Below are 24,592 nucleotides of genomic sequence, written 5' to 3' on the forward strand. Positions count from 1 at the left end.
CATAACTGACCTACAAGGGCAGAGCAATGTTAGGTACCACGCAGTCCATAGATTTGCTTATGCATGCAAAACCTCCTCTGCAAATTTCAGCAGTGCCTATACCTCTTGTGCAAGAGGGTAAGCTGTGATGCAGTTTGCTTTCTCTTCCTAACAGTAATTAGATTATTTTTTGGTGGTGTTTTGTTAACTGTGCTGCAGAAAGTCAAACCACGGGCAGCTTTCTTCCACAAAGCAATCCAATTAGTTAAGATTGTGGATGGATTAAGGTTTAATACTCCACAGAGATGCCTGGCTGGAAATCATTTAGGTTAGTTAGCTCTCATTCAGAAACAAACAAACAAGAGTGGAGGATAGCACCATATGCAACCTAGGGACTGGAAGGTGGAGACCAGCAGATAATGAAAGGTCTCTCCTTTATTATCACCCTTAGAAAAGGGAGGGCCAGATGAGCCGGGACATGCGGAGAAGGACAGGTATGTAGGTCACCGTGGCATACAGAAAGGCGCGGAGCAGAGCCTGAGCAGCCACCTGCATGCAGTGCCGGATTGAAGAAGAAAGCGGGGGCACCTCCAGAAGGAGCACTGTGCATGGATCAAGGACCAGTGGGAGGCCCCAGTCCAAAGGAAAATGAAAACCCTGTGCCCAGCCTTCCTCTTCCTCTGGATGGCAGGTGGCCATCTTGGCCACTGTCAGGAGATAGCCGAGGAAAAGATCTTTGAGAAAGAATTCCTGGGATTGTGCAGGGTCAAAAATGGGGAGGGCAAACAGGTGCAGGGGGTATGCAGACAGCTGCATGTACAGCACGGGGGATTTCTTCTCCTTGGTCCCACTCGTCCTTGTGTTCTTTTGTCTAGAAAAAAGTCAGAGAAGGGAGAAGGGAAGAAAGACTTCTCTCCTAGGGCATAAAACACAAATGAGGCAGACAGCAGCGTGGTTGCAAAGCTTCAGACATTCATTGCTGGGAACGGGTTAGGAGAGATCTGAATCCAGCTTCGGCAGGGTGAGTCAGCAGCCAGGCTGCAGCCCCAGCTGAATAGCTTCTGTAGCTCTTGGAAATAAAGGTTGCCAGCACATAAATGCCAATCAAGTGGGCACGGCAGACTTAGACGTGATCGCATGAGATCATCCCGGAGGATCAGCTACTCGTCAGGAGCCAGGGAGGGCCAGAAGCGCCGACAGTCACTTCTCCACTGCTTTCTAGTGAACGCTGCTCAGAGCCACGTGGCTTCAGAGGGCACCACAGTTGTCACCTACCAGGCAGTTCCCTTGATTATACGGTGCCGTAGAGCGGTAATAGACGGCTATTTCCCTGCTCCGTGAGGTGGGTATTTCAGGACACAGCATTTTAAATAACTGTTTATACATTAACATCTCGCTGCAATGGAATCATCAAGTGTTTCTGAGGTTACGTCGTGCCACAGGAGCACAGACCAGGACGCAGAGCTCCCTAACCTCCGGCCTGGGTACCACAGGGTGCCACAAACCCCGCCGAAGAGCCAAGGGCTCAGCACGGCAAGGGAGCTGCTTTGGCTGCTAGCAACACGCGTTTTGGCAACCTTTAAATAGCTCGAATATGGCGGGAGAACCACAATGCTGTGAGCATCTCAATTGCAGCAGGTCTTCTGTCCTCATCAGAGCAACATCACTGTACCGGGTACTCTGCCGCCGCCAGGTCTGAGCAACGTGCTACCTGCTTACCAGGAATACCTGCCGCCGCTGGGGCTGACAGAAGGATAAGCCCGCTCCTGCACAAATTGTGAGTTTGAAACGTGCACTGCAGTATTCGTTTCACGCTGGAATGAAATCTGAATGTTACAAGTCTTCAAAAAATAATTGATTAGGATTGATCATTATGCAGTTGGTTTTTGTTTGTCTGTTTAAATCTGCCTCGTGAGTTTTTGTGTTGCTATAAAAACAAACATTTTTCATGGAAAAAAGAAATGCCTCATTCCAAAACGTCCCCCAGATTTTAACCAGGACACTTCACCACCATCCAAAATGTGAATTTCTGTGGGCCTGTGTTTTTGCTGGCCTGCAGTGGCTGTAACTGGTTATTGTTTTTCTGTTCAGTTCTAATCAGTATAGGAATACCCAAAAAGACCGCGATGAAAAACTATATCACGCTTCTGTATCATCAAAAATGTATTTATAACAACCAAAGATTGCAGTCACTAAATGTAGTTTATTTAAACCCAGGAGCTAATATGAGATAGCAGCAAAAGGCTGGTGTGCGGTAGCTGAGCCTATGCTAGAAAAACTGCAGGAAGAGCCAGGCCATCACGTATTTTCTTCTCTGGTGAGCAGCAGACCATATCAAAAATATGAGATTAGGAGCAGGCCGGTCATTTTAACTAACTTTGTACTTAAAAAATGGCTCGCAAGCAGCAGGCTTAGAGAGACCAGGAAAACAAAATCGGGTTCTATTATCAGCAAGTCAAATTGTGAAATGACATCAGGAACATTGCGAAGATTATATCGTGGATTTCACAACATTTGGTGCTGTTGTATACAACTCTGTAATTACATGAAAATTGCTACTTTCATTTAAAAGTAAAAAACGTCTCCAGCCTTGAAAGTTTAAAAAAACATTAACCAAGCACTCGAAATCCAAAAAGCAAACAGGGAAAAAGCACATCAAACTAACTATTAAAAAACAAAACTACTCAGGATTTTCCAGCAGATAGCTCATGATGTGTGGTGGTCTGAGTTCAGCTGATAGCTGCTGGCTGCTCAACTGGAAAAAAATTTGGCTTTCTTGAGGGAGAGGCAACTAAGAGGGAGTATCTGTTTTTATAAGATAAGAGAGTAAAGTATAATGGCCATGTGGCTGGTAGGAAGGAATATTTCTAGTTTTCATGTGTTTTTGGTGTGAGAGATGGAGCTGGGAGGAAGACTAGGAGGGGATTCTAGCTAAATCTTTAATGACAACCTTTTCACTCACTCCCTATCTCTCTGTGTTTCTTACACATCACCCCAGAAGTCTGCAAATACCTGGGAAATGCACCATTAACTGGAATACGTATGTGCATGTATAAGTGTGTGTGCATGTGTTTTAAATGCCCGCGAGCTTTTTAGCCACCTAAGCCCTCATAAGAAGCAAGAGCCGCACCGTGCAGGAGCGATGGAGTAAGAATGCAGCCGCCACAAATCCCTCTCTAATCCTGCTTTAATTACACGGGCGAGCGGGGCCCTGGTGCTGAGGCAGCTCCGCGCTGCCCCGTGCTCCGACAGGCGTAAAGGAAGCAACAGCACCTGATGGCACAGGGCTGTGCTGTACCGAGGGTGAAGGCAAGGCTATAATTAGGAAACCACTTTGTTGTGAGGCAGGCGGTCTAATGAAAGCAGCTGATGGGACCAGCTGACTGCATTTACATTGACAATAGCCTGCTAGCATCATGAGTTTCTGTCATCTCCCCCCCTCCCAGCACATTTCTGAACGTTCGGAGTGAAGTAATCTCCCCGCACCGTAAAGACTGAAGTCTGTCTTTAAATTGCTCCACCGAGATCCATCCTAACTCGCGCAGCACAACGGCCACGGTGCCGGGGGCAGATCTCACCTCTGGGCGCACCCACAGCAAACAGCCAAGGAAGGGCGGGTGCATCGCATCGTACCCTGGCTTCACACGCGCTCCCTCGCAACGTCAGGGAAACACCGAAAACGCAGCTCCACGGCAGGAGGTGCAGAAGGGCAGGCTCGGCTAAATCCTAGCAGAAGGTTGGGCAACAACACAGGGAGGCACTTACACACACAGAGCGCTTCATCACGGAGCTCAGGGTGCTTTTGTGAGCTCCAGTGAATTAATCGCTGCTCTGACTCTCGTGAGAAGGGTCAACATCTGCTGTCCCTCACGTCAGGTACCCTACACATTTTTTTCAAAGTATTTTGCACAGTTTGGCTTTGAGAAGCTAGTAACTCTCTTGTGTATGGTGATTGCTCTCTTGCTTTTCAGCTTAGCTTCTAGTGCCTGGGAAATACGTACAGAAAGCAGCTTGCCCTTTTGCTGCCCTTGATGTGCCCAGTCTGAGCCTACGGGGTTTTGGATCTCCAGGGCTCTCTCTAGGTCTAGCAGCTTGTAAAAGCATTACAAATTTACTACCCTTTTTAACCAGCAAAGAACATAAATCTTCCTTGCCATAAATGCTGATGTTCATGCAGGGAGAAATTCAAAGTGAGGCTGCAGAGAGAGAGAAACATTCCCCATGCGATGATTAAAGTGCCAGTTCACGAAAGCTGACGTCAGCGCATGCTTTCAGGGCAGCAGAGCACTTTGCATTTATCCTCTCCTTGTTTGTGCTCTATCTGGATGGGCTCCAGTGGAAAAAAAAAAAAAAAAGAGAGAGAGAGAAAAGGAGAAGCTAATGCCTTTCTAATACGTTTCTGGATTCCCTCAGTTTCATGCAGGGAGCAGGCTCTGAAGCACCTCACTTTTGCTTGACCCATTCAGAGAGATAAAAGGAACCAAAGGCAGCTGGTGCTAGCGGCCAGACTAAATTATAATCAGATTTTTGGAGCCAGGAGTCAGTCGGTGCAGCTCCAAGGATGACCGAAGGAGAACACGTTGGTAAATAACATAATCTTAGGATTCGATAATTTGCAGAGGCAACCCTGTTTCCCATCAAGCAGATCCATTCCAGCTCCCAATTGCTTTCATATAAAGTCATGGTGGTTCAAAGACAAAAAGCTTGAGTTAGCTACAGGTTTCTGCTAAAAATGGTCAGACAGGAGGATGAGAGCAAGCACAAGAGCAGCTCCCCAACTCTGGGCTGCTGTTTGCAGGTTAGAGGACGGGCAGGGTTGGTGCCAGGCTCCCTATTAATGCAGATCGCCCTTCCTGGGGAGGGAGCAGCAGCTTGGTGAAGGTGTGAGCTGGGGGCATGCTGGGGAAGATGCCAGCTGCGTGGGGGCAGCCTTCAGTAGAAAAAACACTTGTTTTTTTCCTTTAATTCTGAGCTGTGGGAGTCGGTGGGAAAGGCTTGCCCGGTCAGTCAGGTCACACAGCCGCTGCAGCTGCTGCAGAGTGGTGCCAACGTGGCGTGGTCTCTTACCGAAGACACCTAAGGATAATTTGGCTGTAGAGCTACATGCTGGCACTGTCGAGCTGCACTGATGACAACCGCACACAACACAATGGCAGTCTCAGCCTGTGGTCACTCTCATAGCTGGCACAGTTACTGGTACAAACAGCGCCCGTTGATCGCTACAGGAGTTAGCTCTGCAGGTAGGCTGCCTCTCGAGCACTTACGTAGCAAGTCTGGACGTTCTGCAATTATTCAGAAGAAAGAACTTTTCTTTCTCCCTGGACATGCCGACAGTTTAGAGTTAGTTCCTGTTTCAACAATCGAGATGGTAATATTATAAAAAAAAAAAAAAAAAGAAAAAAAAAGATAAAAAGATTCCAAATCCGTAATATTTTTCAACTATAAACTTTCAGCTTAAAACCTGAAAAAAAGGCAGACAGACATCCTGCACTTCCGAAAATCCTGAAGCTAAATACTCTTTTAAATAGCTAAATAACCTTTGAAATAACACTCTAAAAAGGAAAATTTCACTTTAGGTCAACTTTTTCACCATCATTTCTCTTCCACCATGTAAAAAAATGGCAGACGAACTGACTAACAATGCAAGAAAAAAAACATCCATTTCAGCTACATCATTTCTTCCCAAGAGGATTTTTTTCTCCAAGAAAAATTCTGTCCCAAAGGACATACTTTCACCGTGTAGACAGAGCTGAGCTCAGATCCCTGGAAGTCCTCACCCTTCCTATTCTAAGCAACACATAAGGAACCCTCCAAAGCCGGGCAAGCAGAGGGTGCAACCTGCAGCCTCGCATCGCGCAGGCAGGAGGAGGAACCCGGCGAGCTAATTGCTGGGCGTGGGTCTTGCAAGTGGGAGCACGACAGGAGAGCAGCGCATTTCTCCCTGCTCTCCACTCCCCACCCTGCGCTGATCACGGGCTGGGCCCCCGCCAAAGCGCGCTGCAAGGTGCCCAGCACGGCACGGGGGCGTCGGGGCAGACCTGGTTCTCGGTGACCTGCGTGCCACGGAGCTTGCGGCTCCTCGCCGCCCGTACAGACTGCCGATGTTTTGCTGTGTTTGCACTCGGCGGGGAACACCAGGCATAAAACTGGCACAGCAACTAGTCGGCTGTGTTAGTGATTGAGTGATAAGTTGTGTAGTGGTTACACAACCAGGCTGTGTCTGTGGAGCCAGGACTTCTGGCTTTAATTTCCTGCTCGGTCACTGACTCATCGCGTAGCCCAGGGCACATCACTTCACCTCTCTGCACATAAATTTCGTCATCTTTAGTAGGGGGGTAATAAGACTATCTCACAGGAATGTTAGGACACACAAATTACCCTCATAAATATTTGTAAAACACTTTAAACCATGTTTCAACAAAGGCATTGAATATTTAGTTGTGGGATAAGTAACAGTCAGGGGAATGTCCTAATTGCCAGGCTGGTTTATTTACCTACCGTGCACCACAGATTTCTGACAGCTGTACCAAAAGGATGTCTCAGGTAGGGGAAAAAGGGTGAAGAGGCTGTTTGACAAGTGCAGCAGGAGCAGCAGCAGCAAAAGGTCAGCTCATGCCACAAAACGAGTGCGTGACAGAGAGATGTTATGTCAAGAGCCGAGAGGCATTTGCGTCATTTTCAGCCCAGATTCACAAAAAGCTAATGTAGGTGACTTTTAAAGGGATGGAATACAGACGTCTCATCCTGCTAAGCATGGTCCAACAAAAGCCCACATGATTTCTCCAGAAGCTGCCGTCAACTCTGTTCTCGGATTCGCAAAGCATTGAGATACCTGAAGCTCTGCGTCTGCACATTCCCAGGGGTGTTATCTTGCTGCCTACCGCAAGCACCGTGCTGTCTGACCTCCCCCTGAGGCTGTCTGGGATTCACAGCCGAGGTGTGTCCGTGCCTCAGATCCCCAGAGGATCCGGGAGGGCTACTCAGGGTCATTACATGATTCACGTAATTGCACAGTTGTGCCATTGCACATTAAGGAGCTGCTGCACTCCAGGCCCCAGAGGCTGTATGCGCGTACAGGTAAGCTGTCTGGGGGTCCCCACATCTGCACTGAACTTGGTGACTGCTGATGAAAGGTGAGGGCTAAGCAGAGCTGGCCGTAGAAATTTGCAAGGTGCATCCCTGATTTCTGTTGTCTGATCTATCCAGCTGCATCCTCCCCAGTCATTTCTAACTCCTGTGTTTTACTTGGATCCAAAAGCTGCTTCAAAGGATACCCACGGGCAACCCAGCAAGTAAATCCCTGGCGTGTGGAGAGCTGCTGAGCTGGGCAGTTCCTACGATTTTCAGAGAAGGCACTGACTGCAAACACGAGCTGGTATAAGTGCACCAAAAGTACTTTGTCTCGTTCACCCACTGCAAAGACATTGCACTTTTTTTCTGAAATGGCCAAGGCCCAGCCTCCCTGCTGCTGTTGAACTGAACCACTGCTGCGCAGCCCCGGCTCGGTAGGTGGGGGATTATCTCCTATTGCAGCCTAAGCCCATTGGGGCCCTCAGGTGGTGCTTCCAGTCACCTAACCAACACAAATGGTAGCAAAAGGGTTTTTCTTCATGGCTAGTTTTTTAACACTAAAAGGAATTTTAAAGAATCTGTCATGGCTACAGTTCAGACCATCTGAAAGTAAAGGCTACTTTCCTTCTTCGCATCCATAACCACTTTACAGCAGTGAGGTGGCTCTGTTAGATGTTCAGAAGTGGCTGGTTTCTCCAATTGAAATAACTCACCCTGGGGTCAACCCAGCTATCAACAGCAGAAATCCTCTACTGCCTCTCACTGAACCACGTCCACGGAGCACTGCTAGTCCAAAGGGACTATTAAATCCTTCTTGTAAGGAAGCAGAAAGCCTGGGGAGAGCAAAGGACCCTACCACTGAAACATGTTCATTGATCCCATACTCTGTCCGACAGAGGACATGGGCACATTTTCATACCTGACTTCTGTAAGTTCTGTAATTAGGAAAAAAAAAAAAAAAAAAAAAACAAAGTTCATGAATGAAATTTTCTCAGTAAAATCCACATAACTTATTCTAGTTATGACTGCATTATCACTGACAGTTACAGAGGTCACGGGAATGGAAAGATGTAAGGCAGCTTCTTCCAGCCTCTAGCCAGCAGGTAGTCCCAACCATTTCTTAAATAAGCTGTCCTACGTTTCACTGGATTAACTTTCTAAAGTAGCTCAAGCCACAGTCTTTCTGTCTTTTCTTTTGGGTGATCGTTCTCTCAGATGGTCAAAAACAGAACAAACTCTGCTTTGTGCTGGGATGTTCATCAACAGCAGCTAAAGTTTTCTGCACCTGTCAGGCACGTGCTGACAGTATTGCGTTTCAAAATGCATGAGAAAATCGCTGCACTCAGAAAGGAATTCAACAGGTGAAAGATGGCATAACATCTAGTGTCCAAGAAAGCTAAGTTGTGGAAGGGCCAGTTGCTGGCAGCTAAATGGAAGATACTCAGCATGTGCTACATTTAAACATACCAGCTTCCTTCCCCTCCTCCACCACTCTCTTTTTTGGATACAGATTACTGCCGCTGGAAATAATTCTCAGGTCCCTGGATGTGCAAACTGTGTACTCAGGATAGAAATAGTTTAAACGTGAGTGATCTCAGGAGCATCCCTCCCTGTGATGGTCAAAGACCCCAGAAACATATTCCATTTAAGTAACTTGTGAACCACCTTTTGGACAGTCTTTTATCTTGCTGTTCCCAAAATCTCAGATACATTCCTTTCAAAATGGCTAAAAAAGGAGCAAGCATTGCAAACCTGTGGTCCCCCAAGAGCAAATTCTTTAAATAGCTCATGGAAAATGAATAACCTGATTGCGGAGCTGTAACAATCCAGGGCTTTTCCATGCCTGAGTGGTGAGATTACCAAAGCCCCTCTCTCGGGGAGGGGCAGGGAGGGGAGGTCTAGTGGGTGTAGTTGTTTGAACTCAACATTTTAGATAAATTCCCCTCAAAGTAACAAAAATCCTGACCAGGTGTTCCCACATATTACAGATTAATCAGCTCTTAAAATGATATCATTTGTAATCTGAATCTCTTCTCCCCTATCTCATCATCCAGAAACTGGTGAGATGTTTTTCTGAATTTTCCATCCCTTCCCTTAGTTATTGAGCATCTAAACTGGACTTTGGGGGCAAAATCACACTAGGTGAAACTCTTCTGTACCATCTGATCCTACAAAGCAAAATGCAGATGCTGTACCATGACAAGAGGGAGGTCCCTCGGCAGCAAAAAAAAGCGGCCAGAACTTCAATTCAGCTGCTGCCTAAGCTGTAGACAAACTGTCAACACTTATTAGGCTCTGTCACTTCTCTGCTTGAGGGGTGGATCAGTTTTACAAGGACAGGCACAGCACTTACCCCCGGCTGCCCCTCACAACCACCTGAGCTGGGCAGCGCAGCCTGTAGCCACAGCAGTTGCGTGGACAGTGACTGCTCGCTGGTTTCAGAAGACATTAGGAAGCCACTTTACATGGAAGAGGTGCTTTTCAGCAGCAGGTGAGATCGACATTGTCCAGAGTGAAATCCTGGACTAAACCACCTTCCGTTTCATGCATTTTTCCATACCGACTTGAAGTTCCTCCTATGCCTCTCCTCCTTGGTGCATCAGTAAGCAGTCCGGCCTACCCAGCAGTCCGGTGAGGGAAAATACCACAGGGCAACTGAAGCCAAGGGCATGCTATCAAGGAAAAGAGGGAAAAATGGACAACGGACAGACAGGGTACACAGATTACATTCTGATTTAACGCTACACTGAATGCAGTCAGACTAAGATCCAGACCCAATAATTTGTCGTTCATTCAGCTTAATGTTACCTCTGCTTAATGAGCACAGAGGGAATGCTTGGCATCAATATTTTCAAGGAAACAGTTTTGCTTGTAAAATAGCTGCAAACTGCATGATTCTTGATCTTTTTTTTTGTTTGTTTTTAAACATCAGTGCAGTTCAGCACATACTTCAGTTTACACAAGAAAGGTACCAGAAGATATTTCCATAGACTAAGTAAGGAGCCACCAGTTCCTGCTCCACCTCCTATGGCTCCTGCTGGGGTAGTGTAGTAAGAGCTCTATTGCACCCAGAGAAACTTTGGAGAAAAGTCTCCTGCTGCAGAAGCATCACAGAGCCAATACGTATTATTTCCACCAGCATCCTTCAAAACGCTGGAGAGGTTAGAGCCATCTATTTCCCTCACTACCCAACTGGTGCACCTCTGATGTTTTGGCGTTCAGAAGCTCAGAGCAAAATTCAGCCTCCTAGGCTGAATGGAAAGGGGGTCCCTAGTTTTTCTAGCAGGGAACACCAGCATGAAACACAAAAAACAGATTTGCATCCATCTCCAAGCAGGAAGAACCTGATGTGAGGCACCGCGCAGTATGTTGTAGCTCTTACTCGTGTTCTAGGACTCCCATTCCACTTCATGCATGCACACATCGTTTAGAAAGGTATATCAGCACTGAATTGCTCTTTTCAGCTTCCTTCAACATACCTAGCACTGATGAAAGGTTCTGCAGAGGATGTTTGTTTTACAACGTGTCTGTGGTAAGAATCCATGGAATGGACAGGAATATAGTAGCTGTCATCTCCTGCATTACAGTTTCAAGGTTGCATTTGCTTCCAATTATTGAACCAAATAACTACCAGCAGTTGGGATATCAGGTAGATGGTTAATGATGCACACTGATGACAGGCACGGGAAGAGCAGCAGAGATGGGCTGTTTGAGCTTATACTTGAGCTGCGCTGAAACAAGATGCAGGTGCTTTTGTTTTGCATTCCAAATATATCCTTGTTTGGGGCTGCATATAGAGCTTCCAAACTCAGACACACCTGTGGATAGGATTTATGTAAACAACAGTCCTACCAGTAACAGTCCAACCTTTGAGAGCAGATCAAAGAAGGGACGAGTAGAGCTACAGCTCTTGAAACCTGACTATACCATTTGTATTTTACCCACCTCTTTTTATCTCTGCAAGAACAGCGAGTGAAATGGAAAAGGGAGGACTCTGAACACTTTCTATGTATGCATAGTGAGCAGGTTTAGGAATCCCAGAACATTTTTTCCCCTGAACAATTTAATTTTCAGCTCATTTGCATTTATGGACTGGAAACGTTGATGCCTCACAAAAAAATCACACCATTACAAACTACACTTTGGCTTCAATAAAATCAAAATTAAAAGTATTTGACATATGAAATAAAGGTTTTGAAAAACAAGAACACAGGGCGTGTATGTAGTATCATCCATGCTAGCAGGTCAGAAATTGACCTGCAAGTATAATACAAAGAATGTCTAAATACCAGGGAAGTTCTCCTCTGAACTCCTGATCAGAAGTTTGAAAAAAACTTTGCAAATTCTTCCTTGGAGAACAACTAGGGAGACTCCAGTCTGGGAGATCTGAACATACCGCAGGTCCCATGAGTGCCAGGCTAGGTTACCAGTATGTACCTCATTTTTTGTTTAGATCCCCTACTCCGCTGCTAGTGAAGAAATTACTTCCTCACAGGAAGAGCCATTCTGGACCGGCTGCCATACAGCTACGGGGCAGGAGGACATGGGACTAAGCAATTTAGCCCTGCAGAAGTGATGTGCATGGCCCAACTCCACATCCAATCTCAGACAGACAGTGGCTTGCGTCCAAGGTAGTGGACAGGGTGCCCAGCACTGCACCATGGATGCTACATGGATGTTCTGGGTTGCTCAGAAGTTGCTTGACGATGTTTCCATGGCATGGTACTTTCCTGTGTAGAATGAACTTAGCTCCTTCAACTCAACGGTCTTGCTTAAATCTAATATGCGAAAATGCTGTTTCTTCTTTATTGCACTTACTTTGGTATTAGGGAACACCAGGTTACAATCATGGACTTGAATCTAACATTTTATATACAGAGTTTTATAAGAAAAAAAGGGCAGATGTGCAAATAAGGTGCCAAAGTACATGAACAAGTTTTCTTGCTTCATGAAAGCAATTGTCAGCCTATGTAATATTCATGAAACCAAGAACTGCATCCCGGAATGAAAAAGCTTTAACACTTTGAATGGCATTGCCCACTTCACTGACCTGCAGAAGCTAGTCCTACAGTGCATTTCTGATCAATATTATTGGGCCCCCAAATCCCTTGGCTAACCAAGCTTGATTAATGTCCAACCATTTTTTTTATTCTCCTGTTCTCTGTGTCACACCAGAGAGCAGCCTCAGCAGAACCAGATGTTTGTTCCACTTGCTTTACAGAGATGTTGTTTTCATGTTCTTTTCTGTTTCGGTCTGTCGTCGGTGTCTCGTGGTTCTTCTTGACACAGCCCAGATGAGTGCAGAACCCACCAGGACTCCAGCTACCGCTGCCACAATGACAGCCCAGTAGGGCACCAAAGGTTCAGTTTTCTCTGAGTTGAGAGCTGAATTCCTGAATTCACTGTTTCTCATCGTGGAAAGAAAGGGTTTCTCCTACAAAGGGAGATCAAAGGTTTTACTGACCACAGCCACTTGGCAGGCAGCATTCAGACAATATACCATCACCCCTCCCAGAGATGCAAACTGTCAGTCTCTAGACAGACTGTCAACTGTTTCTGCCTTCTGTCTTAGCTCAAACTATTTCCTGCCCTACTGCCTGAAAGTTCCTAGAAGAAAAAAAAGGAGAAGCCAGTCCAGAAAGAGCAGTGATGGCATCATCTCCAAATCTGTTTGCTGCAGGCAACCAAATAGAAGTATGTAGACTCATTAAAACTGGCTTAAAGTAGAGGCTTTCCACTGCAGTAAGGATAATTCTTTTGCATTAAATCCTCAGTATAGTTTCCTATGTTTAACAAAACAGGAGCGTATTTTTGCTATTTAAAACCTTCACAAAGATATTCTTAAAAAAAAAAAAAAGTTATCCATAAGAAGAAAGAAGAAAAATAAAAGTGGACAAAGGAGAGTATTGGCCTCTTGGACTTTACTTACTGGGTTTGGACACTTCAGTTTTGATCTGTCATAGGTAAAGTTGTTGTAAGTCTGCTTTTCACCAACTGGCTCCATCTGAGGAAGGGAAAAGCAATAGTAAACAATGAGTTTTTTTCTCCTCAGATTCCTGACTTGGGTGGCTACAACTTTTCTTCCAATCTTTAGGTTCTTGCGTCAATGAAGAAGTGTGGGGGAAGGTGCATAACAGGAAAGCTTCCAAACATTTTAACATTCATGAACTAAAGACACAGAGAATCTGATGTACTGTCTGCAGAAAAACTCCCTCAGGAAGCAAGGAACAGGAGAAGCCTTTCCTCTTTCTGCACTAAGCGTAGGAGAAAATAACCTACTAGCACATACTCTGCTAGAACAAAGTGGTTCACTATACACCCAGGTCTGCCACATACATCTCAAATGACAGTATAAACCACAAAAAAACAATCACATGACAGAATTTAGTCACGTTACTAAGCACAGTACTGAAAGAAAGATGCTTAGGTGTCATGGTGGTGGAAGCAGCTTCAAAAGTGATGCAGAGTTACAGAAACAGGATGAGACAGTACCAACCTTTGCAGCCTTCACTCAGACAAATAATTCCCTGGGAGTTTTAGCTAAGGCTAAGTTCACAAGATTGCAAGAAGTGAATTAAACAGAGCCTTTTGTATCAGCAGTTGTCAGCAAAGCTGCATTAACCGAACATAGGCTCACTTTGAGTCCATTTCAAATGCAAAGTAAAATATGTCCAGGCTAATGGCACAACATCTGTGGTTGGCAAGGACTCCACATGCCATCCGTTACCATAGTTAAGCTAACAAGTAGAAGCTTGATCAGTCACGTTAACTGAAGTGTTTACAACTGTGTATGGACATGCTTGAAGTAATGACTTGAGGACTGGCCCATAGAGGACTGCAGAATTGTCATCCAGCAGTTCTGGGAATACAGTGCAGAGGGCTGCTGTTGCTTCTGCTGCTCCGTATATACACATCGACTGTTCTCAAGTGATTGAAGTGTCAGCTGTATGCTGGAGAGAAACAACACCCCGACAAACCCAACACAATGTGGAGAAAAATTCTAACTAATAAGATTCCCATATGGAAACACTGGGAATACTTCCTCTCTCTGGTCTGGTAATACAAAATAGAAATAGAGACTGAAAAAATTAAAGGAAAGAGATGAACCAATGCAAGATGCAGGGTCTGGTGCCTTACGTATTAAAAATATGACCGGAGAAGGGAAGAAAGCTAGGAAGTGCAGAGAAGATGAGAAAAAAAACAGAGTGCCAGGTTTTGCTGATTGCCATGGGGTCCTGCTGGACTCACAAGTCCTAATCATTTGCCCTGCCTGCTAGTTAATGTCGTGGAGACTGAATTTGGTAGTTTTATTGCGCCTCAAAGGGAACAGCTCAAATTCCGATGTGATTATTTGTAAGATATGTGGTTCATTTCCTGTAGTGTTCTGTCTGACTGCTTATTTGTTGGTAATTGTAACGCTGCCCATGCCAGACCCCTTGGTAAAGAGTCTGGCATAGAGCAGACAAAGGATGATATGATGCAAAATTCTGCAGTCAGCTTTTTTTTTCCCCCACTTCAGCTCTGTGATCTGTACCTCAGGAGCAGCATTAGCTTCTGAGCTCTGAAGATGACAGCACCCTCAAGCCCATGAGCGTACAGAACAATTTCTTGAAGAAACACATGGCTCTTCTATAAGGGCATATAGCAAACGTGGAGGTTTAACACAAGCTAAACATGCTGTCTGTGTGCTCTTCTCCTGGGCTAGGGGACCGATGAGGTGGATTTGCAACCAAAGGGGACCTGTTAAGACTACAGCATTTTCTGACTTCAGAGAGCAGGAGCACGCTTTGCCTTGCATGAAGCTGGAAGGGCAGAGATCACCAGGGTGAGGGAGAAGCTTCCCAAGCCATCCTCACCCCTGCGTACCCACGCAGCGGCCAGGCACAGTCTGGCCCTTTGTGTGTACTGACCAGAATCCATGTCATTTGGCCATAAGCCTACTGCTTGCTGAGCTTTTCAGGGAACAGAAAAACAATTCAGCCTCACAGTAAGCTTGCACAACCTCTCTGTACATGGACAACGAATGAAAAGCTGGGATGTGTTATAAGAACTAGATTTAACTAGGAAATAGTCCAATCAACACGTATCGACATCGCTCTGTGGATTGAATAGTTGTACTTTGCATTAGTAAGAAGCCAATCTCCACTACCCAGTAGAAAGCTGTGTCAATATTCTTATGTGCGTAGGAAATGAGTGACAGCTGGACAGAATAAAACTCCAGTGGCTTAGAAAAAGGACTGATCGTGATTCAGGAATGAGTAATGGCTGACAGGAACACCGCGTGGCAACAAACCCACTTTAAGGCTACCATATGCCCAGGTACTGCCTCTTTCTTCTTGGACTTGCAGCCATGCACAATTTGGATGTTGTTTACATTTGCCAGGGGTTTCTGGGCCATTGTTAGCCCTGCTAAAGCTATGAAGCCTACCAGGCTGCCATCAGCTGGAGTACCAGACAGTGAAGCCTGACATAGAAAAACAGGCAGATTGGCGGAGTGTGTACAAATCTATTATTCAGCACAAGTGCATGCACTGTTTTCTATAATCCCGGACCTACAACTTGTATGCTGTACTGGGCAACTGCATAGATTTCTGCCCTGGATTTCCCGGCCCTTGTGCTGAAGTTCATTCTGGAATATGCTGTAAGTTTCTTATCTTGCTCAAACTTTTAAGTAAATTGAAAATAAATTCTCCTCCGTTTATGCCTGTTTCTTGCACAAACCAGGATACAGCACTTCTGCTTGCACAGTGTGTTTGGGAAGTGTTGTTCATGAGACAAGAGGAGGAAATGTCCCTGTGGCATGGAAATGCCATAGTCTTCCTTCCACTATGGGAAAAAACATAGTTCTAAAAGTGACTGTTACCGTGGAGTTATCAAGTCCAGCATATGCCTCTTACACACTGTGCCAGCACTACTCAAAAGTTACCATTTTCCCTAAAACTGCAGAAAGAATGTGACTGCAAGTAAAGGAATCATAGGTATGATTTCAGTCCTCCATTAGTTTCAGTGACTCTGCTAGAACTGCCTCAGATATTAAAGTGGGTGGTACAACATGTCCACACTATTAATGGCAGCAAAAATTCAATCACTTGTTTGTTTTCATAATAAATCTAACAGACTTCACTGAAGAAAGGCAAGCTCATTCAACAGACATTTTCAGGAAGCTGCAGGACTGCATGTTTAACTGGGCTGATTTTTGCTTTAGTGCATATTAATTATAAAATCAGAAGGCAATTTTTCTCCAGAGTATGCTGAAGCTCTCAAGGTTTCTCATTTTGAATGAGCAACAGCTTATACAGTGTTTTTTTTTTCTTTTCCGTTTTTTCAACAAAATTGCTTTGGGTTGTGTTCCCAAGCAATGCAGACTGAGAAGGATCTCAAGTTCAGTAGTCCTCCTCTTGTTAGCAAGAAACAAAATTGATATGCTCACTGTTTTGTTTTGGACACTTTTCTTGAACTTTTGTTGGGACTCCTTCCCTAAACACATGGGGATCTACTTTGTAGCCACTTACCATGTTATTCCAGAGAGCCATAGCCATCTCAGCATAGCCTTTTTCACTGAAATGAAAGCAGTCTGCAGCAAAGAAACTCAGATCTGGCTTGCCATCCTGCAATAAAAGCAAAATACATTTTTAAGCTCACTTTAAGCTTTGAGACCTGACAATATCTAAAAGTGTATCCAAAAAGTGCACTGGACTTGCCATACTCCTTTACAATTTTGGTATCTTCCTAAAGGCAATATGCTCATGTTTTGACAATGCAGATGAAGTTCGGTGCTCCTGACTGTGGGCAGATTTCCACATCTTGAGATCTTTTGTGTAATGCATCCTGCTCAATTTCACACTGCAATTTCCATAACAAATCTAGACTTGTCATTAAACCAATATTCACAGCTCTTATGTGGACCCTGCCATTGAGCAATGCTCCACACTGAATAGAATTATTAAAAAAAAAAAACGGATTGTTTATTTTTGCTTGTTAAACTTCCACAGTTCAGACATAGGCTTAAAATCTTTCAGGTGTTGAAACTTGTGCTGAATTTCAGGAAACATCAAAAACTGTGGGTTTATCCAGCTGAGGCAAATGTCTGTCTTAGGGAAGATCTGCCTTATCACTGTCAAAATGATAACCATCCTTTGGACTTGAAGGCTGGCAGAACAAAATAGGGATGATATGACAAAGTAAGTATTATGTAAAACTGAATAGTTTTGACCAGGATTCATGCTGAGAATTTGTCCTTTACTACACAGAATATGCAGTGCTAGAGCTGGAGAAAAGAAGGGAGAATCAGCCTTTGACTTCAAAGGCTGCTTGCTTTTCCCAGCGTTGAGTGAGCTGGGCATACAACATACTTCCCCATGTGCTGGTTTCCATGTGAAGGTAATCTGAACATATACAATAACCTAAATTGGAAGAAAATTGTGGTGAAGGCCAAATAAGCCTTCCAACAGTGGAAGCAAAAGGGGACATGCAATTCAGATGAAGCTAGAGAGTGCCTACATGTTGTGTGGCCACTGCAAATATTTGTGTGCTGCTAGACTGTGCAAAGGAAATAAAAACAGTCCTTGCCTTATGGATCTTACTGACTTAGAAATCAAGACACTGGTCCTTGCATGATGGAAAAGAAAAATGGGACTCACCCTATCCAGGGGCAACAAGGTGTTTCGGAAAAATGGCTGCACAACAACTGCAAAGTCCTCACGCTGTTCGTACCGACCACTGTTGACCAGCTGTAAGGCTTCAGCCTATACGGAGTTGCAAAGTTAGAAACAGAAAAGTAACTTGCAAGGCTCATCTACCATTTATCAGCTATCATAAAAACATGCGTATCGCACTTCTTTCAGTGTAGGTAAGCATAGCTCATTAGTACAAATCCAGCTGAATAGTATTAAGCAGTCCAAAGATTGGCAAAGAAAATAATTTGGAAGAGATTTTCACGAGCAAAATGCAAAGAAACAAGGATAATTTGAAATGTAAAGTTGCTTAATGGGGGGCAAAAAATGTATTTCATACCTCACTTATTGAAATCAGTGCTTCACAAGCACAAGAAGATTAAAGTTTACAGAGAATTAGAAAAAGGAGTATGACCAAAATTTTTAGAAGTGAAGGATGAGTTCAGAATGCCAACTTGACACATTCAAAGCATGCTTAATTTTCCAGAAAGGTGTGCTTGAAATAAAATAATGCATAAGCATTGAAAATCACCTTTTACTTTTGAAAACTATGGGCACAGACATTCATATAGATAATAAAAACATATTATTATTACTTTCCAGCTTATGGTTATACACTCTAAGGCTCCTGGTCATGTCTCAGAACAGTCCTAGCCCCATTCCCTTAGCTAAGGAAAACATCCCCCTGGATAAGTTTATACAAATGTTTTCCAGTATGGACCCTTTGAGCATGGTGAAATTAATCAGACAACATCCACTGCCAGAGACAGAATGGAGGACTGGAGAACATACTGTGAGCTGACAGAGCAATCCTTGTATTCACAGGAATAATGATAGAAAAATCTTCTGCTCCAATGTCTACTTATAGCCTTTGTTAAATCTGAGTGAATCTTAAGCCCTGAGGCTATGAAAAGTTACTCTCAGATAGCAAGCTGACCCATGGTAAGCTATCTGTGTACTAACTCTCAGCGCATGCCAAAAGAAAGGAATATCAGGTTAGTTTAGTTCATTTTCTCTGCTAAGAGTTACGACAACAGAGCTGACGCAAGGTAATTTGTCATCCTTGCAGTGGCATGTTAATTCATGTGAGCTGTTCAATGGATTCATAACAGACACGTATCAACAAAACAGCCGTCATCAGTAACTCCTTTTCAGCTGTCCAAACAGCAACTGGAAAACAAAACCAGTTTCAATCTGCTGCCATCTCAGAACTGAGCTCAAATCACAAGGCAGGAAAGACTTGCACTGCTGCTAGCCAGCTAGCAGGCTAGGGTTTTAATTAAACTGTAGCTGAGCAGTTTCCAAGTCACCCCTCTCAGTTCTGAGGACATGTGAGAGAGGAAGAGGAGTGAAAGAAGAGATATAAAAAGAGACACAATATAATATAACCAGTTACAGAATCAAGGCATTACCTGAAAATCTCTGTTAACTCTCTTAATTTCTTGTAGTTCAGAAGAGTTTTCCTTGGGGTTTAAGAAACATGGGCAAATATTCCTTCAATGAAAGAAATACTAAAATTAAAAGCCAACCCAGAGCAGGCTATGCAGTGTTTCAGCAATGTGTCTGTTCAAGAAGCTCAGAAAAACTGCTCAAAGTTTACATGCAGAGAGAGATCCTCCTTGTCGACTTACGGAAGGACAGATACTTCAGAAAAAAAAAGTCCTTATTGACGTCATTTTCAGGGAACACTTGTCACAGACAGTAAGAGCTGCAATACTCACAACTCTTAAAAGTCAGACAAATGCACTTATTATGTCACACATTAGCAGCATATTGTGTTTTCCAATGAAAAAACACAACACTACATAGTGACATACAGCAGAATTTCAGAAATCTGGGGGTTTAAAGGTAGAAAAGATAAATTGTTCATGTGATCTGACTCCTCAAACTACTTTGTTTCATTCTGTTACCCCTAGACCAAGAGGTAATAACTTATAATTCAGTGAAATACATCCTCTAAGAAGGTGCCTAGAATGAATATGAAAACATCAAGCAAGACAGTCAATTCACTAATTTCCCCTCTAGTGTGTTCTAGCAGTTTGTCATCTCTATTATTAAAAATCCGTGCCTTACTTCATTTGAATTCAGTAGGCATCAGCTTCCAACCACTGGTCTGTTATACCTTACTCTGCTAGACTAAACAGCATTTTTACGTCCATGCTGACTCCTCTGAAGGCATTGCTAATTTCTAAATCTATTCCCTCAGTCTTTGAGATTTTGGTCTCCTCCATTTGGTGGGAAAAGGATCTCCTGGTCATGCATTGTGCACTCTGCAGCCCAACCTGCACCACAGGTGATGCAGCACTGAATGCAAAGAGAGGCGTCAGGGATGTCAGCCTGAGCTGCGGAGCAGTGAACAGCTAGGTGAAAATGGCTTTGAAGTTCAGTACTATGGCAATTGTATAGTGATTTATGCCATGATATGCTGCCTTAGAGCTAAGAAAAGTGATGACTGACTGGAGTCTACAGGTGCATGCCTTTTAGCTGAAGTATTGGAAGAAGTAATAGAAAGTCAATGTGAACGGTGTTATTCATCTAATGGCAGCAATAAAAGTGGCTCAGAAAGCTCAACGTGGCTATCTTACTGTAACAGCAGTTTAGACTGATCAGAAAAGAAAAAAAACAACAACACCAAAAACCACCCCCAAAAAATCCAAGCACTTTAAAGGTGAAGACCTGTTCTGCTCACTTACATTCCTGTCAGAGCGCACTCCGAAGAGCTTGCTGCGATCTGACGCAGTCCAGAAATCTCTAGTATCTCCACCATGTTGACAAAGACTCTTGGAAGCTGCAGGGATTATAATAAACAGACATACCGAGTCAGAGAACATGATACCACTACAAAGCGAGAACGAAGTGCCATCCGCAGGTCAGTGAGTCAGTGCAAACTCCACTGGCTGCAACCAATGGCATGTGCAAGGGTAACATATAAAGGGAGGGGGAAGGAGATGTATAGTGGATGTCAGCCAAAAAATCCCTGGCAGCTAGCACGAGCTAGCTGAAATGCTGCTTCACTCCCTGGGGCATTTTCATTTTCTCTAGGGTAAATGAAACTTTGCACAGTTGGTTTAGCCATCAGAACTGGCAGTAAGGCTGTGATATGTTCGGTCCATGGCAAAAACACCATGCAACACATTTTTCCTAAAACTGCAGCCCACTGTCGCAGGGTATTGTCTAACACAAGTTGTTAGATTGCTCCTCAGTGCTGCATTATGACTCCAGCTATTTGGAAGATAACCTCGTATGAAACAGGATCACTGCAAGTCTGTCAGAGCTGAGGAAAAACACCAGGGTGCTTGCCAGGAACATAGCTTGCTAGGGTATCTTAAAAGCTTACCTCATCATAGAAAACATCCAGAGCGTCTTGAAGGTGCTTTACATAGTTATGCACTGAATAGGTTTCCTGTATAATTAAAAAATAAATAAATAAAATTGGATCAGTCTTCTTTCAGTAATTAAGAAGTTTAACTGTTTTATCTGAAAAACGGAGTCCACAGACTGTCTATTAGCGAGGTGTCCCATGAGAAGATATACCAACTCAATGCTCCTTTCTCCTTCTGATGGCAGATATATTTTTGGATCAAGAGGTTTATTGCCACATGCACAGAGGTTGGCAGTGCTTCTATTTCCATGGCACTAATGTATTCACTTAATCTCTGCAGAAAATCCAGAGGTATAGAATAATTCTGGACAGAGTCTTTCCCTGATTAATGACTCCATACGCAACATCCTCAGATTTCACGTTGTCTTTTATTGGACCCAGACCACATTATGAACAGAGCAATACATTTCTCGGTTTGTTTGGTTTGCTTTTTTTTGTTGTTGCTGCTTTGTTTTTGTTTTGGTTTTTTAAACTGCCAGTCTGGGGAAACTGATATGGAGGCAGCCAGACCCCACAAAACCCACTGGCGAAACAACTTTGTGAGTATAATTATAGAGGTGCAGCCATGGGGGCCAAAGAATGCCTGCAGCAGTCTCTAAAGGAAACTGACCATAACTGAGAGAATGATCCCCAGTTATCTCGATGAGCTGGGGCCCAGGCCCTCGTAGTCTGTGTTACAGGAACCTTTTCAGAGGGGATGGCTGCCAGCAGCTAGGTAAGACATCTTTTTCACTATAAACTGATGTTATTTCATTTGGTGTCATTCTGAAGTGAGAAACAGGCATCCCCAGTAATTATTACATGGAGACGCTTCCCAGAATAAAGCTTCACTTGTGTCCCCCTAACAACACACCAAGGACACCACACTGTCTTGATTACTTTGTCCAGCTGAGCTGGAAGAGCTCTTCAGTTTATATCTTTGTTCCATACGGGGCAGATTGATGGTTCTTAAATAATGCATTACTCTGGAGCTACAGCGCCCCAAAATTAAAAGCTGTGCACTTCTTGCTGATACAATACAGATGAAAGGAACAGTAGTCCTAAGTGCTTTTTAAACAAAGAGGAGATTTGGCTCATGGAGGGAGAGAAAGGTTAAATTTCCAGGGCTGGTCACCTGCCAAGTGCCCAAACAAGCATGCCTGCTTCAGAGATACAAACCTTATCAAAGCAGTATTGACACAGGTCATTGCCTCCAACGAGGACAGTGATCAGCTTCCAGTCCTCCTTGAAGTTAATTTTCTAGTGGCACATAAAATAAACAGATTTCAGTTTCCATCGCTTAGGCATGTAGAGGTAACATTTACAGATGCAAATACAGAGGGTACAGAGAGCCCAGCAGAACAGCAGAAAAGGCATGCTGAGTTAAGACAGCAGCAGAAAAGCGTCTGTCTGGGGTTACGTGTGAGTTATTTGCTAGCCTAGCTGCAAGTCACCTTGGCTTCTGTAAGGGTATCCCCTTCGGCAGACAAGGACTGTCAGGGTGGCTGAGCACAGGACGTGCGTCTGTGGCAGCAAGCGTGCTGAAATAGATGCCAGCTTCGGGTCAGGGACAGGCAGGGGACATTTGCCAGGCGCAGCCAAGTGCTGTGGGCAGCGCGGGGACGAAGGGTCGCGGATGCTGGAGTGACCGATGCGAGCTGGGGAACAGGAGCTGCTGGGGATCCCTGCCAGCTGGGCAAGCGTTGCCCCTGTAGCCAGGAGGGGAACGGGGTGCCCCAGGGAACAGAGCAGATTAAAATAGAAGAGTCCAGGAGGCCGGTGACTTCACTGAGCTCATATAAGGGCAGCTGCAGCATCCACGTCACCACAGGCTAACAATAGGCGCTGCTGAGAGCTGGATCTCATCAAAACATTTTGTAGCTTTCAGTACAAAGAAAGGAATCAAAGGCACCTATTTTTAGAGCGGTGCATTTACATAACAAACATCTGTGAAAGGATCCCACAAATAGAGGAAGGGCCTGGGAATCACCCATAGGTCTGAATTCTCCCCCTTCACCCACACTTCGCTCAGAAAGCTTTTCACCAAGAGGCAAAGTGTGGCAGGGACTTTTCCCCCTTCCTTTTAAAGATGTGTAAAAAGCAGTGAATAAAACAAAGACCTAGAGCCATGTACTATTTTACTGAAGAGCCATGCCAGCTCCCTTTACTCTGCCAAACAATTGGTAACTGACAGTGGGGCTAGCATGCAGCATCCATCAGGAGTGCTGGCACACAGAGACACATGCTTTAACAAATCCTGCTTATGCAGTACCTTCCTTTCCCATTCAGCCCGAGCCAAGGAGCACCAGGCACTCCAATTCCCTTACAGGGAATACTCTGGAGCAACAAATCACACCCAGTCAGACACTCAGACAGATTCAGCCCACACTTGGAGCAGGATAGCTTCAGCTTTCTCCCACATTTCCCCCCCTAAACCTCAAACTAGAGCACCTGCTACTCTGTTAAAAGTGAGCTGCCTTTTTGGTGAGCACCCCTTGCAGCCCTCAGCAGAGCAGCAACAGCAGGTTGTTCCCCAACACTAGACCCCCGGCCAGTTCCCCAAAAACCTTGTGACATGGCAGGGATTCAGCCCATCCAGAGGGTTAGTCTCTGCCCTGTGTGTTTGCACACTACCTGTGCGGATTTGCATAGGTAAATGTTAATCTCCTAATAGAAATAACTAGTCCCTGGCACACGTATCTTGGAAAACACACCAGAGATGAGGACACTGATTTTTCTTTCATCCATAAAGCACTCATCACTGTTCAAATGTCCCATCAATTAGTCATCCCCCAGAGACCACAGGAGCACTGAGGGGCAGCCCAAATATCCAACCATGATGTTTCTAAGGAACAGTTCACTTACCGAGCTGCTTCTCATTAGCTCCACCAACTCACGTGCTTGGGCTGACATATTGCTGTAGAGAGAGGACAGAAGCATTTTTGGTGCATGCTCTGAAAGCACATCATCATTTTGCTCTCCCACTCCTCATTTCAGGGACCTTTAGGAGCAGCAGAAATCACTACAGAGAAAGTGATGCTTCAGATGGAAGAGCAAGCAGAAGGACCAAGAGCAGCAGCAGCGGCACAAATAATCTGATCCAAAAAGGCTTCAGCGAGGATGACTGCCAAGTGGCGGGCAACTGGGATGTATTCTACCCATCTCAGAGCTCACTTAAATGCATCTTGTTTGGAGAAAAACATTAATGCCCACATGTACAGAGACATTTAGCTGCATAACTCCTTTTCTAGTTGTGGGGGGGAGTTTTGCGCTTACACAGGGGCTGGGCACCTAACCAGCTTTCCTGACCTGGCCTTCAGTTCCTACAGCTTGTCACAATGCTGGAAGATATTGCTTACACTGCGGAATTGCTGGGCTGGAGATTCCCAGCTCAGCTGTAGGCAGGATGCAACACCCACAGAGCAAAGCACAAGCCATGCCGAGACACCAGCTGGAGACTGGAGCTCCTGACATACTAGGATGCAACTGTGCTTGAGCCCTGCCTGTT

General features: G+C 44.7%; 1 protein-coding gene and 1 long non-coding RNA gene across 6 annotated transcripts in view; one reads left to right on the plus strand and one right to left on the minus strand.

The window, feature by feature from the left end:
- The first annotated feature begins 10 nt into the window (after positions 1-10).
- LOC136790362 (uncharacterized) lies at positions 11-12,047 on the plus strand. The gene is made up of 2 exons (XR_010830186.1): positions 11-1,756; positions 7,238-12,047. It is a non-coding gene; the product is annotated as an uncharacterized lncRNA (long non-coding RNA).
- PLB1 (phospholipase B1) overlaps positions 11,843-24,592 on the minus strand; it is an 85,274-nt gene continuing 72,524 nt past the window's right edge. For all 5 annotated transcript variants that reach the window (XM_013171069.3, XM_066993817.1, XM_013171072.3 and 2 more), the window contains 9 exons: positions 23,950-24,001; positions 22,264-22,344; positions 21,061-21,126; positions 20,417-20,511; positions 19,136-19,217; positions 17,691-17,795; positions 16,563-16,658; positions 12,980-13,054; positions 11,843-12,484 (listed from right to left, as the gene is read on the minus strand). In XM_013171069.3, coding sequence (XP_013026523.2) covers positions 12,266-12,484; positions 12,980-13,054; positions 16,563-16,658; positions 17,691-17,795; positions 19,136-19,217; positions 20,417-20,511; positions 21,061-21,126; positions 22,264-22,344; positions 23,950-24,001 — 871 coding nt within the window. In that variant the 3' untranslated portion in view covers positions 11,843-12,265. The remainder of the gene's footprint in view (positions 12,485-12,979; positions 13,055-16,562; positions 16,659-17,690; positions 17,796-19,135; positions 19,218-20,416; positions 20,512-21,060; positions 21,127-22,263; positions 22,345-23,949; positions 24,002-24,592) is intronic.

This window comes from Anser cygnoides, chromosome 3 (assembly GCF_040182565.1).
Source record: "Anser cygnoides isolate HZ-2024a breed goose chromosome 3, Taihu_goose_T2T_genome, whole genome shotgun sequence".
Classification (NCBI taxonomy): Eukaryota; Metazoa; Chordata; class Aves; order Anseriformes; family Anatidae; genus Anser; species Anser cygnoides.